At 38.4% G+C, this 22,841-nt stretch overlaps 1 protein-coding gene across 5 annotated transcripts; it reads left to right on the forward strand.

Moving 5' to 3' along the window:
* Nucleotides 1–4,878: 4,878 nt before the first annotated feature.
* On the forward strand, nucleotides 4,879–13,795 carry LOC114301760 (kinesin-like protein KIN-4A). 5 transcript variants are annotated; one of them, XM_082903448.1, is made up of 14 exons: nucleotides 4,879–5,235; nucleotides 6,049–6,154; nucleotides 6,525–6,633; nucleotides 6,994–7,187; nucleotides 7,285–7,341; nucleotides 8,634–8,725; nucleotides 8,870–9,019; nucleotides 9,239–9,329; nucleotides 9,583–9,698; nucleotides 11,163–11,461; nucleotides 11,553–11,669; nucleotides 11,780–11,860; nucleotides 12,062–12,133; nucleotides 13,347–13,795. In XM_082903448.1, the coding sequence occupies exons 10-14, from the start codon at nucleotides 11,417–11,419 to the stop codon at nucleotides 13,587–13,589; spliced, it is 558 nt and encodes a 185-aa protein (XP_082759574.1). In that variant the 5' UTR covers nucleotides 4,879–5,235; nucleotides 6,049–6,154; nucleotides 6,525–6,633; nucleotides 6,994–7,187; nucleotides 7,285–7,341; nucleotides 8,634–8,725; nucleotides 8,870–9,019; nucleotides 9,239–9,329; nucleotides 9,583–9,698; nucleotides 11,163–11,416; the 3' UTR covers nucleotides 13,590–13,795. The 5 variants fall into 5 exon arrangements, with proteins under 5 accessions (XP_082759574.1, XP_082759575.1, XP_082759576.1 ...); XM_082903449.1 differs by having other exon boundaries at nucleotides 4,879–5,103; XM_082903450.1 differs by having other exon boundaries at nucleotides 4,879–5,097.
* Nucleotides 13,796–22,841: the final 9,046 nt, after the last annotated feature.

The following is a 22,841-nucleotide window of genomic DNA, read 5'->3' on the forward strand; positions in this document are numbered from 1 at the left end:
AGTCTGTTCTAAGTCCAGGAAAATAAATATCCCTATTAGGGAATATAGGCTGATTTATGTCGTTAAGAGAACAATCTTGCTTAGGATTAACAGATAGTGTTTATCTTTACAAGAACTTAGGTTGTTTACTTTTATTTTTTTCAAACCAGCCAAGCTAGGGAGCAAGCAGGCTGTCATATACCCATTTATTCCCAAAACATTCATGCAACAAATTGACACGTACTTGGGCAAAGCACAAAAACTACTATTTATAAATTGTGGTTCAGAAAAGCACTACATCAAAAAGACTGAGCCTTACGAAGTTACTTGGCCTCAGTCAAGTTACTACAAAAAAAAAAAAAAAAAAAAAAAAAAAAAAAAAAAAAAAAAAAATTGAAAGCAAAAACAAACGGAAAAACTAGGGTTCTTTTTGTCATAGTAGGGTTTGGGGTAGCACCAGCTTCAACAACTTCTAAAGAAACAGCTCCCGCATTGCCACCTTCAATACGGGTAGGAATTTTTGTAGGAGGAGGAATGGATGGAACATTAGAGAAAGTCTTCTCTTGAGGCTCAGAGGCAGGAATTTCAACATCACCAGCTTGGGTAGAAACCTTCTGAGCATCTTCACCTTGAGTAGTCTCCATCTCTTCAGGATCTTCTTTCTCCTAAGATTCTTCTTCAGCTTCTTTTGCTGGCAAGGAGACCTTTTACCAGGGTAACACCGACTCAAAATACTAAGGAGAGTCAGGAGTAATCCCAGCCTTAGCCAGAGTAGCTAGCCATCAATAAATAGGCTATCCTGAAGCTTTTAAATTTGCTTTACGTATTTGTCATTAATATCCTTACAGCATTTTTCTAGCTTCTCCTTCTCCTCCCTCTTTAGCGCTTCATTAGCAGCAAGGGCAGATGCCAAATTCTCTTGAGATTTTTCAAATTGGACTTTAGCGACTTGGGATGCGCCCTCACCAACCTTCTTCCTAGCTTTTAGTCTCTGGAATTGTTCAGCCATAAGAGAGAGTTTCTTGTCCAACTCAGCTGCATATTTCAAAGCAGCAGAAGCCTTGATAGATTAGATATAGTCCTTGGCCTTATAAGCATCCATTCTAGCTAGACTTTCATGGCAAACCTAGATGGCTTGCAAATTATGAAGTAGTCAGCAGAGCTTAATAAAGAAAAAGAATAATGCTTGGGACCCCCTTTTGGGGGTCACCCCCTCACCCCCTTTGTCACGTGGCGGGTGGTGATTGGAGGAGCAGAAAAAAAAGAAAAAGAAAAAGAAAATGTAACCAATGAGAGAGAGATGGGGTCAAAGGGGGTGAGGGAAAAAGGAGGGATGAATCGTTGTTGAAAGAAAAATTACAAGGAAACAAATAAAAGGTCATGGTTAGAATAATTCACCCTTATGGCATTTGCCACGCCAGTTTGAACAAGGAGGTATCATCTAGCAGCTGAAGAGAGGCCATGGCCCTGGGTAGGGTGAACCCTTTGCTGAGCTAGAAACTCAGTTTAGGAACCTCCATAAGGTTGTCATTTTTGGACACTCGGCGGGTGAAAAACAGCATTTGAGGCCTAAATTGATCATCAAAAACTTTATAGGACACAATCTTGCTACCCCTTATGTTTTTGGACGTTTGGCAATAAGATTTTCTAGGTTGGTAAGAGGAATGTCCGCAAGTGGAGTGATTCGCTTTGGTGCTGTTTGGTAACACTTACGTTTTCAGTTTTCTGTTTATACTTATAAAAATTTAAAAAACTCAAATAAAAACTTGTTTGGTAAATTTTTGATTTTTAAATCAGTGGTCTCAGTTTATAAATTTGGCTAAAAAATGTAAACTCAAAAAATGTGTTTCTGTTTTGAGTTTTAAGTTTTTTTTTTTTTTTACCACCCAACACTAGCCCCCACCTGCCACCATTTTCTACCACCTACCACCCATCCCCCACCTACCACCCATCCCCCACTACCACCTGCCACCACCACTCACCACCCACCACCCGCCACCACCCACCTGCCACTCACTCGCCGCCACCACCACCACCCACCCCTCGCCGCCACCACCACCACCACCACCACCACCACCACCAGACACCACCCACCTGCCATCCACCCGCCACCACCCACCACCCGCCACTACCATCCACCTCCTGCCACCACCAGCCGCCACCTACTCGCCACCACCATTCACCACCCACCTGCCACCACCATCCACCACCCGCCACCAGTAACCTACCACCACCAGCCACCAGCCACCTGTCACTCACTCACCACCACCACCCACCACTCACCACTACCACCACCACCACCACCACTCACCACCCACCCGCTACCCACTCACCACCACCCACCACCGCCACCCACTCACCGCCACCCATCACCCGCTATCGTCACCCACCCACCCACCACCACCACCACCACCCGCCACCTACCCACCATCATCCACCACCACCCGCCATCCGCTACGCACCTGCCACCACCACCCACCACCCACTCGCTACCACCCACCACCCACCACCACTCGCCATCCGCCACCCACTTGCCACCCACCACCCGCTACCGTCACCCACCCACCTACCACCACCACCCGCCACCGTCACCCATCCACCCACCACCACCACCCGCCACCACCCACCATCCGCCACCCACCACCCGCCACCCCCCACCACTACCCACTCGCTACCACCCACCACCGTCACCCATCCACCCACCCACCACCAGCACCCACCTGCCACCACCCGCTACCCACCACCCACCGTCACCACTTTCCACCATCGTCTTCGCCGCCACTTGCCACCACGTGCCATTTCTCTCTCTTTTTTATATTTTTAAATTTTTTTAAACATTTTGTCAATTACCAAACGCGTTTGTAGTTTATGTTTTTCTAAAAGTAAACCAAAAATAAACAAGAACCATTTTATAAAATTTTTATAAGTATAAACTGAAAACGTAAACGTTACCAAACAAACCCTTTGATTTCACAGATTTTGGGGTGATGGACTCCCCAGCACTAGTGCCAGTACCAGCCGTAGCAGCAGTGGCGGTTGCAGAAAGGGTTGCTTCCACTTCTTGTTTTACCGCCAAAATTTCTACGTCTTTCTGTAGCTTTTTCTTTTTCTTGGCAGAAGGAGGTGTGGTGGTTTTCGATGTCCTTGAAGAACGACATGCAAACGCAGCGACCAAGTCTTTGATTTCCCTATCCATAGGTGGGTCAGTAAGATCAATGGTTGGGTCATAAATTTATTTGGAGTTTAGGCCACTAGCTGATCTTTCTTGTTGCTCAAAAGAAGCTTGGGAGGCCCTCTTTTCGTCTTTGAGGTGGTATGCAGTGGATTCAAAACCCAGGAGTTTGGGGGCAGACTTCTCTTCCTCAGAAAGGTTCCAAACTTTCTTAAGCTCTTCGTGGTAGATAATGTACTCACAAAGATGTTTTATAACGTTGATACTGGGATTTGAAAGCGAAGGAAGAAGCAGTTAAGAGCGAGTCAGAAATTCAAATTAAATAAAGGAAAAACAAAGAGGCAGATAGAATGGTTTTGGGTACTGTCCAAGTATTTGGAGTGCTCTCGAATTCCTAATTCTTAGAAATTTTCACAATGTTTTCTTCTAGGTCCTTGTTGGTTTTTAGGAGGACGGTAATAAGTTTCTTCGAGGCATTCTTTGGCCTCAAATAGTACTTAAGGTCCTTAGTAGAGACCTTGGAATTATTGGTTGTAAGCATGTAAACAGACAAAATTTCCATCTGTCCAAGATGGGTGACCTGGGCTCGGTTCAGTTCATAAAGCCCATTAACAACTCTGTAAAAGTTGGCTAAGAGTTGAATGAGGGCAAGGGACCAAGAACTCATACACTCTCTCAAGAGGGAATTGAGGGAAAACGTTATCCCTCATTTAGTAATAGCAATGAGCGGCATACATGTATAGTTTGGGCCACCCCCAAGGTTATTAGAATCTTTCTGTAATCGGACATGGACATCATTTGGGATGCCATGTTGTTCGTGGAAGGCGGCTAGGGCAGGAGGGGATTCAAGAAGAACGCAGCATTTGCCCATGAAACCAAAAAAGAAAGGAATGAAATCAAGAAACGGAAGAAAGAAAAAGGGAGTTATAGTTGTCGGAAATGAGACTGGTGTAGAAACTCGTCAGAAATGAAGATGCTACAGCCGAAATTCTCTCTCTCACTTTTCTCTAAGGGAAACAAATGAGTACTGAAGGATGTGAGGTTTCAGGATGGGGGGGGGGAGGGGATTTATAGCATCAGAATCATTACGAACAGACGTGCCTATTGTTTTATCAGGTAGAAGCTTCAGTCTAGATCTAATGGCCTTAAGCCATGTGTCTAGAGGTACCACTACAAGAATCTACACATTTTGCGACCACTTTTGCCGACTAAAAAAATTTTAGTCGCAAAAAAATGACATTTGGCGACCAAATATTAATTAGTCGTGAATGATCATTATTTTTGGTGACCAAATATTATTGGTCGCAGAAGGTTATATTTTGGCGACCAAAAAATGAGTTGGTCGCAAAAAGTGGTATACTTTTGCCGACCAACTACAAATTTGGTCACGGAAGGTCACATATTTTTTGGCGACCAAAAATTTGGTCGCTAAAAACTTATTTTCGGCAACCAAAAAAAATTAGTCGCCAAATTAGTACTTTTAGCGACTAATATTTTAGTCACCGTTGATTGAGATTTGACGACTAAAAAAGTTTGTCGGTGAAGGTACCTTTTCTACGACTAATATGGTCTTTTGGTCGCCAAAAGTTTGGGAGGGAAATTTGATTTTTAATGGGGCGGGAATTGAAATTTTTTGGCGACAAATAAATTTGGTTGCTAATTTTAAAACTACGTCGTTTTGTACCATGAAATCCTTAAAAGAAAAAAAAAAAAAATCAAATCAAATCGGTGGCCTCTCTCTTTGTTTCTCGGTCTACCCTCTCCCTCTCTGTGTTCTTCCTCTTAATCGGTGCCCACTCTCTGCCTCTAGGACCTCTCCACTGGCATCACTGCTCGCCGCTTCGTCGGCCACTCCAAAGATGTCCGCTCCGTCACTTTCTCCTTCGATAATCGCCAAATCGTCTATGCTTCCCGAGACCGCTTGATCAAGCTGTGGAACACTTTGGGTGAGTGTAAGTACACGATTCAGGATGGTGATGCTCATTCCGATTGGGTCAGTTGTGTTCGATTTAGCCCTAATAATCTTCAGCCTACGATTGTTTCTTCGTCTTGGGATCGGACTACGATTGTGTCTTCAGCCTACGGTTGTTTCTCTTCTATCTTATAATCAGTTTTATTGTATAAAGAAAAATAGTTGTCTGCAATCCTGGTTTTTATGCCCATTTGGGTTGCCAGGGTTATATGCCGGAATTTATAAATTTTGTAGTTGATTTCCAAATTTTTTGTAAACACCACACCCCCCTCCCCCAAAAAAAAATGTTCTAGTGGTTAATTTTTTTTATTGGTGAACAGTTCTGGTACTTCCATCAAATTCTTGAGCATAGATTTGCCAAGTTCACTTTTGAAAATTGATTTGTGTGGTCTATTCGGGAAAAAAAAAAAAAAAGAAGAAGAAAAAGTCTACATATGTTTTGCCCCTTTTCAGTTTGCATGGGCCTAGATGCCAATATTCATAAAAGTAATCTGAGGGTTGGCTAGTCTATGATAGTCTAGAAGAATCTGTTGCATATCTCTGGGTGGTTCTCTGATGAGGGTGAGGCAAATTGAATGTGAGGATTTACTCATAATAATTCAATATGTTCTGTCATTTTCAAGTTTCCATTTATAAAATATCTACAAACTCTATGTTATTATCAGTAATCTTACAACGGAATACTCAAATGTGAAGATAAGACTTGAAATAAGAGGTTATTGCTTGTTACTGTTTGAGATGTATAATTTAAGGAACTGCTATGTTCTTTATATAAATTCCCTTGTTTCTGTTGACAACTTTTTATTACTTGGATGAACTTGAGGACTCATTCTTGAGGCCTGAGGCCTTTTTTTGTTACTGCTTGAGATGTACAATTTAGTAACTATTATCTTCGTTGCACAAATTCTTTTGTTTTTGTTGGCAGGTTTTTTATTACTTGGGTGAACTCAATGACTCTTTATCGTATGCTCTGGGAGCTGGTCCTCTGTTTGATGTTTCTAAGGATTCAGATTACATTCATACCCTTCTTGGTAAGAATTTTCACCTTGCATCCTTTTCTTTTTTTTTTTGATAAATAACCTTGCATCCATTCTTTTCCAACATAAAAACTTCTATGTTTACTCCTCTTTTTTTTTTTTTTTTTTTTGAACAGACTTCCATGTTTACTTTGAGGTTTTAAGATCTGCTTATTATTCATTATTGGTTTCCCTCAAATTGGTTACATGTAAATGCAGTCTGTGAAAGCCTAAGCTAGATATCAACTCCTGATATATGTTGATTGTATAATGTCCATCATGGTTTTGATAGTTGATATTAACTTGTGAAATTATATGGATGAAATTAACACTTTTTCAATGTAGCCTTCCTAATTATTGTTGGCCATGTTCTACCTTCACTCAGCTAAAGCAATTGATGAATATGCCAGTCTCAAGTCAAAGGTGGCAGAGTCAAATGATGAAAACAAAATGGACCCTCAGTTGGAGGCAATCGTTGAGAGAATGTTGGATAAGTACATAAATTTTTTGCTTCTCTTTAGTGTAATGGCACAATTATCCAGTTGTCTTACCATTGTTGTATATTGGTGTATATTGGATGGAAGATATCAACTGTCAGGCTACTTGCCTCAATACTGAGTTTCTATTAGAGTTCTTAAATTTAATATTTTCATCCCTTTTTACCTTTTAGTTTACAATTTGCCTCCAGCTCTGTTTTAAAATTATAAAGGAAGCACTGCCGGTTGTCAAGAGAAGGATTGGTGATTTTGAGGAGTAGATCTTTGATTTTTTTTGTTTGTTTGTTTTTGAAATGAACTATTACACAAAGAATTCACATTTACAACCTCTTTGTTGTTTGATGTTTACTTCTACAGAGTTCTGTCCTACAGAAAACCAGAGACAGGCTTTGTTACTGTGACCTTCCTAAATATATGGGCCTTCCAGCTCAGTATTCCCCTTCTAACTCAGCATTCTTACCTTTTTTCGGTTCGCAAATTTGATTAGAACAGCAGCCATGAACTATTTATTGGATTCCGGAGTTCAATGTGGGGGAGCACCTGCAGTCAAGGTGATAAATAAATTATCGGTTCTTTTCTTCTTTCTACGCCTTCTCTGGTGCACACTATTTTAGCTCAACAATTAGTCAAATTGCTAATACTTTGCAGGGTGTGCGAGATGCTGCTGTAGAGTTACTGCCTACACTGGTAGCTGTGCATGCAGAGGTACTTATAATGCATGTTTTGTGTTTGGAAATTTTCTTGTTTTTGCTGTCAAATTCTTCCTGCTTTGTTTTCTTTTGTTTTTTTGGCCTACATGTCATGCGTTGTATTTTTTATTTCTATAAAATGAGAAGCCATATCCACATCAGTTTAAGGCCAATCTCTGAAGGTCATACAGTTGTTATCTATGCATTTCTAGTTTTGAGGGCTGCATCTTGGCTAAATGAACTACTGCCCGAATCAATGTTTTTCCATCCTGTTATTGTTATTGCTGCTAGTTTTTTTCTCTGTGAAGGCACGAAAAGGTCAAATCATAGCTCATTTATATGACAAAGAGTCTTGAATTTTGTTCACAAATAGTATATATTTCTTCTTCCAATTTTACAACAAATTGAAAATTACATCTTTGTAAGAATTCCCTTCATTCTGCATCTGATCATAAGCACATATTCAAGATCACCTCATTTTTTTTTAATTAAATTTTCTTTAATTAAAAAACATGAGGTGATGTTTAAGCACTTTGCAAGAGAATTGTCATGCATACTGGTGTGGTGTGACATATGACAATATACTAATTGAAATGGATTTATTTAGTTAGTCCGCAATGTGTGTAGAATAGCTGGGACAGAGTATTATCCATATATAGAGTTTAAATTGAAGTGGGAAGGATTTCAGGGCACATCTATGCAGTGGTTGGTGGTTATTTATTTATTACCTTTTAAAATCAAAAATCATTTGTGTCCAAAACCAACTTCAAGCTATTGGGATGTGAGTGTGACTGTGTATTAGTTTCTTAAATCATATAGTTCCCAGAGCCATTAAACCTTAGGTGCCCTCTATAGTAACCCTATTTCTTAGATCCAGTTGTTGATGATGGTTTAGTTTTTTAAAGCTTAAATATATATATCTCTGATCATGGGTGTTGCCATTGTGACCTGTTGCAAAGGTACTCAAGAAAACCATCTCTGTGTACATATGATTGCAGTTAGGACATTTTCAGATGTTCTTCATGATTCATGGGTTTATAAGTCCATATAGTTTTAACATGGTTTGTGTGGTTAGTCAAACTACTGAAATATAAGTTTTTTGTCCGACACGGGCATCAAAGTCATTAACACAAAAGAACAAGTGAAGAACAACAAAAATATTAATGTTTCTATGAACATAATTTATTAATTATTGTCAAATAAGTCAGTCTCTTAAAAGGTGTAAATGAATAATAGAATCTATTGATTTCTGAGGGAGCATCCTTCTTCCTGCCTGGTTGGTTGATTCTGCCATCATCTTTCTTCCAGCCTGCATCAGCCCTGCTGACATTAATGTTGTGGAAACTCTGAACACTCTCAAATATGCTAATCGTGCTCGAAACATTCAGAATAATCCTGTTGTAAGTAACCTTGATGATTATATGTTATTATTATTTTCTTTTTGTTAAATATTTCCACTTCACTATTTGGAGATGGATAGATTCTATTGGCATCAAGTTCTGTATCTTTTGATTTTTGAGGGAGCACATTATCTTGTTGTACAGGGTAACAGAGATTTGATGTCGAATGAGATGCAAAATATGCGGCAGCAGCTAGAGTACTTGCCGGCTGAACTTAATAAGGAGCTTTCTCGAGAACTACATGAATACCACAGCAGACGTGCTGCTGTAGAGCCGAGAGAAACAGATGCTGAAGTACGCTAATATAATTCCTTCTTTATCTTCGAAGAAGAAAAATAAAAGAATTATATATATATATATATATATTGCAATTTTAACTTTCCTCTTTATTGCCACTAAATTGTGGTCAACAGACCATATTTATTGAGGTTTTGGTCATTACACTAGTTTGATTGATAGTCATTTTTTTTGGTTGGCGCTTGATTGATAGTTATGTGACATTTTCTATCTCAGGATGGCTCCTGTTTTGTTAAAAGGGATGGGCTAAAGAAGGGCTTATAGAGCATGGATGCATCTGGTTATCCCATGGGTGAAGCCATGACAGGTAAGCTACTTAGTTGTGAGATTATTTCAGATGAATGAGGCTGAAAGCAGAGGGGAATAAGCTTCAAGATGCCATACCCTTAGTTAATGCATGACAGACTTTGATTTTTCTGTCATTTAGTTGGCATGTTATCAGTTTTTATATTACACAGTATGTGTAAGAGAGGTGTGTTTAGTCTCTAAAACATGCGACTCATATTGCACTTTTCTAGTTCAGTTCTTTATGTTTCAAATGAATTTGCCAAAAATTGTAGGTGAAAATTACATGGAAATTGATGAAGCTGTAGCAAAAGAGTGGGAGCATGCACTCCTACGAACAACGATGGGCAAAGAGTTTAATGAGTTAAACAAGCGTTTGGAGCAGAAAGAGGTTTCACTGATGGGCTTTGTTTTATGCAGTTTTCTGCCATACATTTGTTATCATATAGGCTCAACCCTTAACGGAGAACATATGTTAAACATCTAATATGCCTTTTTTTTCTAATCTCCCGCATAAAAACTGGTTGTTGGGTCACACATCTTGAATATTCAATTTTTTCTCTATGAAAGTTGATACACCCAAAGCTAATGTTTTAGTCTGTTATTTATGACATAGGCTTAAAGGAGAATACAACTAATGTACCTCTTTTTTGAGCAAAACTGATGTTTTCGACCCTTACAATTTTACCCAAACTACAAGGGTGGATATGCCCAGAGCTAACGTTCTAATTTGTAATGTAAATAATTCTGCTAGATTTTTTTTTTGGCTTAGGAAGCCTATTCCCCATTTTTGTCACTATTCCTTCCAAGAGATACAGCCGAGATGAAACTACAGGCTTGGGATTCTGATTTCTACAAAGTGTCTTGCTTTGCATCCTTAAAAATATGTTCTTACTTTTTTAAAAGCTGCTGTTGCCTTATTTTCAAAGAATATATTGATAATAGTGGCCATTTAGTGTCATTCTTATGTCTACACACATTGATACATGTTCACATGACGCTTGTATGGGGCTGTCCACACACATTGATATCCATTAGGAGCTCAGCACTTGTCAGGGGGAAAGTATGAAGAGTGCTTCTAGTGGTTTGTTTCACACGATACATGCTTGGGGCTGTCCACTCACATTCATATCCATTAGGATCTCAGCACTGTGTCAGGGAGAAAATATGAAAGAGTGCTTCTAATGGTTTGTTGAAAGACAGAACTGATTATGATTATTATACATAATTAACGTCTGCGAACATGATAAATGTTTTTGTAAATTCAGGATCATCTTTCTAACACGCGTTTCACATGGGATTCAATATTAAAGAGATTGATGTTAGAGGCTACATGATATCTTCATCACTGCCATTGCCTGTTTATGCATTCAAGATTCAATGTTTATATCTTTAGCGGTATTTTTTATTTCTCTCTTGGGATAGAGCTCCTCCACTTCTTTATATATATATGTGTATATATATTTTTTTATTTTATCCTTTTAATGTGTCATTTTATTAAAATAATGTAGGGAGACATGTTTTGTGGGTTACATGAATCCAAGGAACACTAATCAATGATCTTCAACAATGAAAATCTAACGACCAACAAAAAAGAGAAACTCCACAACGCCAACTTAAATGTTGCAACATAATTACTAGAATTAGTACCACTGGAATCTAAAGTATTTTTTTGCCTGCTCCTTTGATCTGCCACTGTAATTTTTACTGAACAATTTTTGTGAAATTTATTTGATTCCTTGGAAATTTTTTATATTTGACAATTGGTGAATGTTTGGAAATAGATTTTATTTTGAATTCCATTCTTGCAATTTACACTGTTTTTCTTAAAATTGTTTCTGTGACTTATGTGCAGTCAGAAATGAAACATTTTGGAGGGTCTGACACTGAAGCACTTAGTCAGCATTTTGAGAAGAGAATCTTGAAACTCGAGGAAGAGAAGAAAATAGTCCAAGTTATATGGAAAAATTTTAAAATTTTCCATTGTTAGTTGTTTATTTCATCACTACAGAGGGTGGTGATGGTCTGTGATAACTACAGCAAGAGAGGGACCGTTTGCTAGCTAAAATTGAAAACCTTGTTGCTGCTTCTGATGGACAAAAGCAGAAAATGCACAAAGCTTATGCACAGAAATTAAAATCACTTGAGACACAGGTATTTTTTGCTCTCTCCAATGTCATTATGTTGTCTCAAACCTTTGTCATTATTTAAATGCTAAAAATTCCGACCCCCAACCCAACTTCAGATTTTAGATCTTAAGAAGAAACAAGATTGTCAGCTTCAGCTTTTAAAGCCAAAACAAAGAAGTGAAGAAGCAGCAAAGCGGCTTCAAGATGAGATAAAGACCATCAAGGTCCATAAGGTTTGTTCTCATTCCAATGGTTGTATCAAGCAGACAGGACATAACCATGAAGCTGTTATTTATTATATGACTTCAGGATCCGTCCTACTAATTTTCCCTTTCATTTGTAGGTTCAATTGCAGCATAAGATAAAACACGAGGCAGAGCAATTTCGACAATGGAAGGCCTCTCATGAGAAGGAATTGCTTCAGGTACTTGATGTTTCCCAGTTATCCATGTAACCTGGGAAACATGTTTCACTTATAAAAGTTTTAACTTATGCATGCTTCGGATTTAATTAATCAAAAAGGAAAAAAAAAAGAAAAAGAAAGAGGCAAACAAGTTGAACATGTTATTCATGGTATGCACGTATATCATTGAATGTATTGTTGATGACGTTTTTTCTCAAGCAGCTAAGGAAGGAAGGCAGAAGAAATCAATATGAGCAACATAAACTTCAAGCTTTAAATCAGCACCAGAAAATGGTAAAGATTTCTTTTATACAAGTGCTTCAGTAAAATTATCTAGGGCCTTTCTATTTTTATTTTTATTTTTATTATCTGTCTGTACACATCACTAACTTCATTGAACAGTAAGCCTTGGTAGCTGATATGCTTTGAGACTCACTTTTTATTTCCTTAATTATTCTACATTTGGATAATGCATATGAATTATCAGGCAAGTTTCTAGAGCCTTTGTCAGGTTTGAAGGGCGTTACGGTTTACAGGAAATAATTTCTCATTATGTTTAGTCCAATGTTGATGATTGAAATGCTTAACCAAACCCTCTCCATCTGCTTAAGCTTTTAGATTAGTTGTCTAACAGCATTGCATTTGGATCATCTCACCTCCTACCCTCAAACATAGATACAAGTACAAGAGAGTACTAGATTTCTGCTTGCATAACAGGTGAGGGAAACATTTCTTGTACATTGCTGTCAATTGAATTGATTCTTTTTTTCCAACATCATTGTGAGGCGGGTAATTAATTCAGATGTACATGGGTAATTAATTGATGCTGTCAGTGAGCTACATTGCCCTGAATTACAACAGCCCAACAGTCAGACCAAACACAATGCCTTGAATTTAGATCAAACAATTCTATATATATATTTTGTGAGTTGGAGGTCATAGTCCAGGAAGGAGAAATCTTCCTTGACTCTTAACAAGGCAATTAACAAGGCACAAAATTTTGATCAGCCCAATTAGATCCACTTGGTTCACAAAATTAATTTTTTTATGCTTCTTTTTTACTTTATATATGCGTAACTGTTTTAAATCACATATAGTAGGTTTAACATATATGACTCTTGGGACATGCACGAGGAAATGATAACGAACTCAGAAGAGTTTTACAAGATGGTATAGAGCTTTCCTGCCCTCAGAATTGTAGGGGAATGATGTGTATAATTTTTGGTTATTTCTTCGTTATATTCATTTTTTTTTTAATCTGGAGATGCTTGATAATGTTTCTTATAGTACTCATATAGATTATCTTGCCAGGTTTTGTAATGTCATGTAAGATGAGTGATTTTGGAATTGGTTGTTTTGTTTGGTTAATGCTAAAAAGTCTGCCACTTGACGCCAAAGAAATTTGAGGGTCCTATATATGGGCTCCTGCTGATGACGAATTGATTTTTCTCTATTTAATTATGCATTTTTCTTTCCTACAAGTATGACATAATTCTCTCTATTGCAGCTAAAACTACCCTATCAAATTGTGGCTATTGTTTCCGGTGCTTTGAATGATGCAGCTGCAAAGAAGTATGATTTGGAAGGATGGTTTCCTGTATCCAGCACTTACAGAGAACTTGTTTCCTGTTCAAACTGCACTGACTATCAGTCCAGGAGATTAGAGATTCGATATGGGCAGAAAAATGGTAGACTAGTAGTTATATTTTTGGATACACTAGTAGTTATATTTTTGGATGGGTGTGTATAGAAAATATTTGGTAGACTACTAGTTATATTTTTCGGTTGATGTACATGGATAAAAATTTTAAACATAATAACAAGTATTTGTTATGTCTTAAATTTTTATGCTAGATGAAATATTTAGTTTGGAATTATTTGTGGATGAAAACTTATAATAGTTGCTGATTTTAATTAAACAGGTTCAGAAATGGTTGATCTATGTATTTTGTTGAACGTTCATGATTCAATTTATTTGTTGGTTTGAATGATTTTTGCAAATTACAGATTATATTGAATAAATTGAATGGATTATTAAAAATTACAGGTTTATTTTGTTGGATGTTGGCGACCAAATGTGACAATTGGCGACCGAACTAATTTTGGTCGCAGAATGTCACAATTGGTGACCAAAATTTTTAGTCGCGGAATGTGACAATTGGCGACCAAACTAATTTTGGTCGCGAAATGTCACAATTGGTGACCAAAATTTTTGGTCGCAAAATGTCACAATTGGTGACCAAACTAATTTTGGTCGCAGAATGTCACAATTGGCGACCAAAATTTTTGGTCGTGAAATGTCACAATTGGCGACCAAATTAATTTTGGTCGTGGAATGTGACAATTGGCGACTAAGAAATTTGGTCGGCAAAAGGCAACTTTTCGCGACCAAAGTGTTTGAGCGACAAAATGGATTAGTCGCAGTAAATAAATATTTAGCGAACAAAAATTTAGTCGGCAAATGCAACTTTTCCCGACCAACGAAAATTTTGGTCGCGAATTACTTTTGCCGACCCTCAATTGGCGACCAAACTAGCGACAAAAAAAATTGGTCACGGATAACTTTTGCCGACCAAAAATAGACTTTGAGCGACCAATTTTTTTGTTGCCAAAAGTGTTAATTCTTGTAGTGTAGATGCGGTGCGTCAAACGAAAAGACACCTGCTACTTTTGGTGGTGTATAGGTTGGTTTAAAAATTGAAACGCCTATCTGTAGACCATCCGAACTCCGCTCCGCGTGCGAGAGTACGAATTGTTGTTCATAGCTACTGCAGTTTGGACTCCTGTCACAGTTCTGGATCTAATATCACAAAGTGCAATGTAAGACTGATAAATCACCAAAGAGTCCAAATCCAGCAAATCATTTTGGAAAATCGATTTTAATTAAGAAGTGTCAAACATGGACTGCTTTGCTAGATTTCAGAGTCGCCACCTAAATATTTTGTTTTGGAAAATTTAGGAAAGCCTGACTCGTGCCTAAGGCCACATGTCCGTCATCACCAAAGTTGCCTCGGCTCGGGAACTTGGGTACGAGAGGGGAATGTCCTGAAATGAGCACCCCCGCTCTCCCGATCAAAGATCGGGCTCTACTAAACATGATATGTTATTTTTGAAAACACATGTGTTCTTATTCCGGTTTATTAGCTAACTTACTATGTGATGCGCACAACACACAAGTATAGACTAAATCACTCAAGTTGGAACAAAACATCTCATGTTTGTTTGTTTTTTTTAAATGGTTTGAAAGTGCTACTCGCAAGCAGGCTAAGACGCGGATTTGCCACCCTCAAGTGGGCTTAGAAAACAGCATGATTTGCCACTTCAAGTGGGCTTAAAACTCACATTTCGATGAATTGTTCCAATTCAAGCAATGAAGCCTTCATCCACAGCCATTCATGCAGTTAAACACTTAAGCAGTTAGCCTCATGGCAAGCATGCTATCATGGCAGTCACTTGCACTCATGCAAGGATGCTAAAGCATAAACACTCACCGAGTACTCCGAGCCAAAACAGAAGCTAGTTAGTAATCGATGCATGATCCTAACTATGTCAACAATGCCTAATGCAACACATGCAAAATGCAACTAAAATAGGCTTGGCTATTTAGAATGGCATATGAATGCAACACTTGATAACATACTTTGAAACACGTATTCAAGAAAGTATATTGAAATACAATGCAATTTGAATGATGCGCCGAGCCCGGTGCATGCAAGACGAATGAATGATGCACGCATGCAAAGCATAAGTATGCTAATTGAAACATGCCCTAAACTAACCATCGAAAGCTGATAAGTAAAAGGGAGAAAGAAATGGGGTTGGAAGACATGCGTCACACACACGTACACTTATTACAACATTTGCCCTCTCGACGAAGGGTCCGAATAAATAATACAAGCTAGCTACGCTAAGCTAAGCTACTTAACTAATCTAATAATCTAATTAGACTAATTATTACACAATACAAATCGAATAACTAGCTACAACTAATTATTACAATACTTTAATTAATTAACAAATTGACTAATCATGGTAACTAACTAAGCATGTGAGGTATGTGAACTAGGCTGCCACAGCTCTGCCTTGAACAATGAAGGATGCATGCTCTCGACTGCCTTGCTCGAAAATCCATCGCCATGCCCAGAGTTGCCTCTGTTTGCATATGATTTGTTCTCTGAAAGTTGCACAAACCTCCAAATTGCTTCTTCTCCAACATGGGGACCTCTTGGTGGGCTGCCGACCAGAAAATGGGGGTGTAGACCAGGTGTAGACCAGAAAAAGTGGTCGGTCACTGGTCTGCCGACCAGAAAATCTACCAAACTCCAGTTTTGCTGCAACAGAGAACAACAATCGGTCGACCACCTTTACTGGTCTGCCGACCAGAAAATCTACCAAACTCCAGTTTTGCTGCAACAGAGAACAACAAGGGCATGGCAGTGTATTTGCAAGGGAATGTGTGCACAACCACCCTCCCTATCATTTCTTAAGCTCAAGGGAATGTGGTACTCGACTCTCGGGCCACCAACCGAGCATCGCAATGTACGATGGCCGAGAAGCCAAGTTTGCACAATTCAATGTCAATGAATGCACAAATAAGACATAAGGGCCTCCACCTCTATCATGCTTGATCAAGAGGGTCGGCGATCGAGAAATGAGGCGCATTTCATCACTTCAAGTATGAAACGCCCCTCGTTTCTCGTGTTTGGATTAACATCCAATCCAAACACAATGCAACACAATAACATTCCAAACACAATGCAACAACATGCAAACACCATGTAATGCAACAACAAGCGAACAACATGAGCATGACAAGTTAGAGTTCTTAAGCATTGAAGGACACAACCTAAGGGCTATGTAATACAATACTCAATGGACCAAACCAGCCCCAAACTGACCTCATACATGCCAAAATAGTGGCCAAAATGCTCTGAAATGATGGCATGGAAGGCAAGATAATGATGCTCATGTAATGACTCATCAACTAGGCATAAGGGTCAACTCTCAAACATAATTAAGAAATGACGAATGTGAGAGTGTAGCTACACTATATGCACTGAAACCATGTGCGAAATGATGCTAAATCATCCAAACAACATAAGCATAGCATCCTAAGGACCTTGAACCATTAGGCTAGTCAAAGCCATTGCCCTACAACCATGCACAACAAATCCCATATGGCCCAAACTACCCAAAACAGAGTTGAGGCATGCTAAATCAAAGCCAAAAGCATGCTAAAACATAGGCTTAAAAGGGAAGGAAAGCATGTTCATTTATTGGCTCGCAAACAAGGCATAATGCATAACCCTCGAGAGCAATGAAAGAGTGATAAACATGGGAGTATAGCAAAGACAAAAGCTCTGAAATTACATTCCAAATGATGCCAAATCATGCACATATCACAAATAAGGCATGCTAGGAGGCTCAAAGCTTAAGGCTAGCAAAGGTACTTGCACCATAGCCATATCAAGCAAGCCCCAAAGGGCAAAGATGGTTGAAAACAGTCCTAAAACATTTCAAAACAATGCCAAAACATGCTTGGGGCAGAGTCAACACATGCTAGAATGGGAGGCATAAAGCATGATGCATGCAAGGCCAATGAGCATGATTACACTACAAGTGTAAGAAGCAAATGAGGGATGCTCTAACCAACAAAAAACAGAGTTGTATCATGGCAAAATAAGACCAAAAACACACTGAAATGGTAGCCCAAAAAGCTTAGGCAAGCATGCATGCCAATTGGCTCATGATTGAGGCATAAAGCATAACCCTCCAAAGCATTGAAAGAGTGATACATGCAAGAATATGACAGAGGTATATGGTCTGAAATAACATGCCAAATGATGCTATGCCATGCAAAAAGCTCAAATATGACATGCTAGAGGTCTCAAAGTGCAAGGCTAGCAAAGTCAAATACACTATAGCTATGCAAAGCCAAGAATGCATGACCAAAACCACTCAAATTAAACCTAAAGCATGGCAAACCATGAGTAAAAGCTTGCTGGAGTGGAGCCAAAAACATGCTAAATGGTGGTCCAAAGCATGATGCCTGTTAAGGCTATAGGGAGGATTGCACTACAAGGGTATTAAGCATACATGAGGCAATCAAACCGATCCAAAATAGAGCTAAGGCATGCTAAATAACACCAAAAACATGCTAAGATAGGACCAAAATAGGCTAGCATGATGGATCAAAGCATTGAGCACACAAGGCTAAATGGAAAGATTACACTACAAGTGTAAAAAGTATGCATGAGGTAACCAAACCAACCTCAAAAAGAGCTATATCATGGCAAAACAAGGCTTGAAACATGCTAAGATAGGGGCCCAAGATGGTAGAAAAACATGCTAACTTGGTAAGCTAATAACACATGCAAGCAAGGTACAAGAGGGGGGGACCACCCCCACCTATTTTGAGTCCCAAAACACACTTTTCACCACTGAAATTTCTCTAGAATTCAGTGGTTAAAAGGCCAAGAGAAGGTTATCTCAAAGGCCTAAAGAGATGGTTCAAAACAAGGCAAAATAAGGCACAAAAAGGGGTAGACCACCCCTAACACCAAAGAGGCCTCAAACAAACACTTTAAGCACTTGAAAATGAAGCTTTTTTCAGTTGAAATTTAGGCCAAAACATCATGCAAATAGGGCCAAATAAGCAATGAAAACAAAGCTTTAAAGAGGCTAAAGACTCACCCTTGAAGCACAACTTCAAAACAGCAACTTCAAAGGCAAAAACCAAGCTAACACCACTCAAATGCAACCACCAAGAACCTCAGCTCAATAGTGAAGGTGTTTCACTAGGTATTTGTGTGCAAAAGTGTGAAGAAATGGCACTTTTGAGCACAAAATAACACAAATATAGAGAGAGGGGGAGAAAACAAGAGAGAGATATATGTATAACCCTAAGAAAATTTTATAAACCTAAAGCAAGAGGGAGGAGGCTCCCTTCTATAGAATTCATGCCTCAAGCTTGTTTGACAAGCTAGAGGCTTGAAGTAATCCCTCCATACGTGTATGGAGGATGCCTTCTGTGTCCGACAACTGGCACAGCTGGCAAGGAAAATATTTAAAGAAAATGCAGGATGGCCGTCGACCAGTTAAAGTGGTCGACCGACCACTCCTACTAGTCAACCGACCACAAGAAGTGGTCTACAGGGACAAAAACTGGTCGGCAAGGGAGATGGAGGGTCTGCACAGAGAGTAGAAGGTGGTGGTAGGCTGCCGACCACCTTAGGTGGTCCAAAGACCACCCACCCTACCTGGCCGACCATCAAAAGTGGCTGACGGGGAAGAAAAGTGGTCTATAGGGGGAGAAACTGGTCTACACCCCTGTTCCACCCTCCAGGCAAAGGGTAACAAGGCTTGGTTAAAAAACAAACCAAAAAGGGAGCAAGACAAGAGTCCGCAAGGTGAGGCACTCAGCCGGAAGCCCCGAAAACTAGTCTTCGGGTACAAAAGGTGGCCTACGAGAGGGAAAGGTAGTCTACAGCTACAAAAAGGGGCCTACAGGCCTCTGTTTCCCTCTAGGCAAAGGCAGCGAGGCATGGTCCAAAAACCGGCCCAAGAGAAGAAAGTTAAGAGGTCCCGAGACAAGGCGCTCAGCCGAAGGCTCCGGAAACTCAAAACGAGTACAAACATGCACAATCATTGAGCGCTCAATCGATGACGTCTGAGTCTTAAGGTCGATAAAAAATGGGGTGTCTACACTATCCTAAAACTCTAGAATTACGAGACAGGACTTTTGCACTTACCTCCAAAACTTCAACTTCTCTTTTCAGCCTAGAAGGTGAAAAGAAGCTGGAGTTGGGGGCAATTGTGGAAGGCAAAATAAGTTACGCCTGAGTAGGACCAGAATTCCTAGTCAGAATAACTCCCTGGGGCAGTCATAGACCTACCAATTGAGGGAATAGAAATTTAGGCATTGGTGGGTTGAAAATAGCATGAAGGTCCAGGACCAGAATGACAGTTAGACATTAGGGGCAGGATCAAGGAATTAGGAAGCGTGCCTTGAAAAGGCACAAACTTAGTCAAATACGTGCCCCTGAATCGTAGGCCCAACTAACTCCTAGAAATCCACGCCAAGTGGAACATAATCCCTATGTAAAAGGGATTAACGTGAGGAGTTGAAGGAAGGCTAATAACCCTCAATGGTTAGTGGGAGCATGTTATAAAAGGGAGCTAATTTGCGCAATGGAGGTACACAACCACTTTAACCTGAACCTTACTCTAAGTTATTTGCACCTTTGTCTATCTTATAACTTAGGCATCGGAGTGTCCCTAGGTTGCTCCTGCAAGCGCCTATACTTTTTTTGTGAGTGTTTTTCAGGTCTGAAGTAGAGCTTTATTGTTCCATCTCCACCGCAGCCAAGTGGTTTGATTTTTACCCACCACAGAAGGTAATATATGTATTAAGTTCAAAAAACAAAAAAAATTACAAAAAATTGTTTCATTTTTATAAATGAACATATTCTCTTAGATCCATGTTGTCATGTTGACTTACAAAAGATAGTAATTGTAAGAAAACTTATCTATTAAAGCGAGTCATCTTGAGTTGTGTTCGTCGCTCTTTTATGTCATTAAAAATATTTATGATATAATTGACATTAATATCCCCCCAAATATGTTTCTCAATGAGTGTGATCAACTCACTTATTAATTCTTCCCTTACTCTCTTTACTTCTCTACAGGTTGGGGATTGTAATCAACATAGGTATGAGAAATTAATTCCTTTAGTTATATTTTATCCAATTTTTGAAATTTTATACTTTGATATCATATTTCTTAGATACAGGGGGATTGTCACTTTAAAATTAAAAAAAAAAAACCTTAAGAAAATTTCCAATTATTATTATTATTATTATTATTATTATTATTATTATTATTATTATATTTTGTCAAAAAAAGAAAAAATAAAAAAAAATCCTCAGGAGTGAGTCATATAAGTTGAAGATAATTAATAGATCATTTTATTATACGAAAGAAGTTCCTTCAAATTGCAGTAGGCGTGATTACCTCCTCTAATCCATTTTTGGTATTACTACTAACCATAATTACGCTGCCATTGAATTATGCTTCCATTAATAACCATTCCCTCAAGATGAGTGTTAGTTAAAAAGTAGAAAGTCATAATAGAAGATGAAAACAAGCACACCAATGAAGCACACTTCAAGATGCAACACTTTTTCCATATCATGCCAAAGTTTATTGATGTAAACAAAAGTGCACCACAGACACGAGAACATATATCAATAAAGGAAAAAGAAAGAGCAGATTGCATCATAGCAAAACCATCCCATCCAAGCTAAGTTGGAACGGAAAGACAAGCAAAATAATATGTGAACACTTACAATGGATGAAGAGGTTGGTAAGATTCTAGCCTAACACCAAAAGGAAAAATAACAAGAAAGAAAATCAACAATGAAACAAATCCATTAGCAATCCAAAGAACAAACACTAATCCCAAACAAACCACATTAGCTGATGGGATCTCCTGAAGGGTATGTGTAACATCCCAAACATACCGATATCTGATCCCATAAATACAACTCACATTTATAATAAATTTCTCATCCTTCATGCGGAAAGCTATAGTCAACAATGATAATCCAATGAGTAATTCATACTAAAACGTTTGTATTTCATTCCATGAGTTACAAAATGGAATTACATGCATCAATACATTCACCATCTCTATGACATGAATCTATAGCATGTGACTATGATAATTGAACACTAAACAAATTCAAGAGTTATGCCCTAAGTTCCAAGGCCTTGCCCAGTTACAACAAAAATTGAATTTAAATCCAAGACATAAAAGCCCAATGGCTATACAAAAATGAAAGCAAATAAACAACCCTGAATTAAGCTCCAAAACCCTTCCAAGTTTTCACCTTGGTAGAGGCACACTGTCAACACCTGAAAAGTTGTTTGCACATAGGGATGAGCATAAAACCTAGTAGAGATGATCTAAATAAATTTCATGAGATTTAACAATACCATGAGGTGAATGCATATGAAATACCACGCCAAAGTGTAAGCTAGCGTTTGGTTTACTTTTGAAAACTCAACTCTCTTTTTGAATCATGATTTGAATCAAAATTTATAACCAAACAAACTATTAAAATACAACTCAAAATTACTTTCAAAACTCCTCTCCTCTCTTTTTTATTTATTTCCTATTATTAATCAATCAATCAATCACTTTTTTCTCTCTCATCTCTCCTCTCACATTCTATACGTCAATCAATCAAAAAAAAAAAAAATCATCCCAAAACTATGTTCAAAGCTCATAACCAAATAAAATTTTGTCTTTTCAAATCATGATTCAAAAACTCAAAACTCAAAACACAACTCCACACTGAAATCATAATTCTAAAACTGAACCCAATGGACCCTAAAGTTTCTCATTTTGAAAATCTTATGCCATGCACTTGTTTCAAATCAGATCCAAATCAATCATTCATTTGAAAAAATAAAAGGGCAGTAAATATGACACTGGTAATTCCTAAGTTGGTGTCTACAAGTAATCTCATCGAGCACTACCAAAACCACCTTAATGTCTCTTAACCGGAAAGAAATTGGGACCTAATTTGCATGTGTTTTTGGATTTTCACCATGGACCTAAAGCCAACTTAATTCTCAACAATCTACACATCCTAACTAGATTCACCAAGATGATTACCCCATTTTCTCAATACAATCCAATCATTCTCAATAAATTGATTTTTGAAAGCATTTCTCAAATGCAATGCGGAGATAAAATCATAAGAGTGTGAAATGATTATTGCCATGCATGGATTTGTAAATGTTTCAATTTACCTAGTTCATACGCAATTTCTATAACAAATAATACAACCCTCCACCTATTCTCTAATCAATATATATATTAGAAAATGAACAATATATATATATATATATATATATATATAAAGAGCACAATTCAACATATTTTAACTCTGCAAAATTGATAGATTTTCCAATAATCTCATCAATTTCAATATAC

Source organism: Camellia sinensis, chromosome 13, assembly GCF_055761805.1.
Source record: "Camellia sinensis isolate YWXY chromosome 13, ASM5576180v1, whole genome shotgun sequence".
Lineage (NCBI taxonomy): Eukaryota > Viridiplantae > Streptophyta > Magnoliopsida > Ericales > Theaceae > Camellia > Camellia sinensis.

Coding starts and splice junctions, on each gene's coding strand:
- LOC114301760 (XM_082903448.1), top strand. CDS start 11,417: ATGCACAAAGCTTATGCACAGAAATTAAAATCACTTGAGACACAG. Junction 11,462..11,552: donor TAAAATCACTTGAGACACAG/GTATTTTTTGCT, acceptor ACCCAACTTCAG/ATTTTAGATCTTAAGAAGAA. Junction 11,861..12,061: donor ATGAGAAGGAATTGCTTCAG/GTACTTGATGTT, acceptor TTTCTCAAGCAG/CTAAGGAAGGAAGGCAGAAG.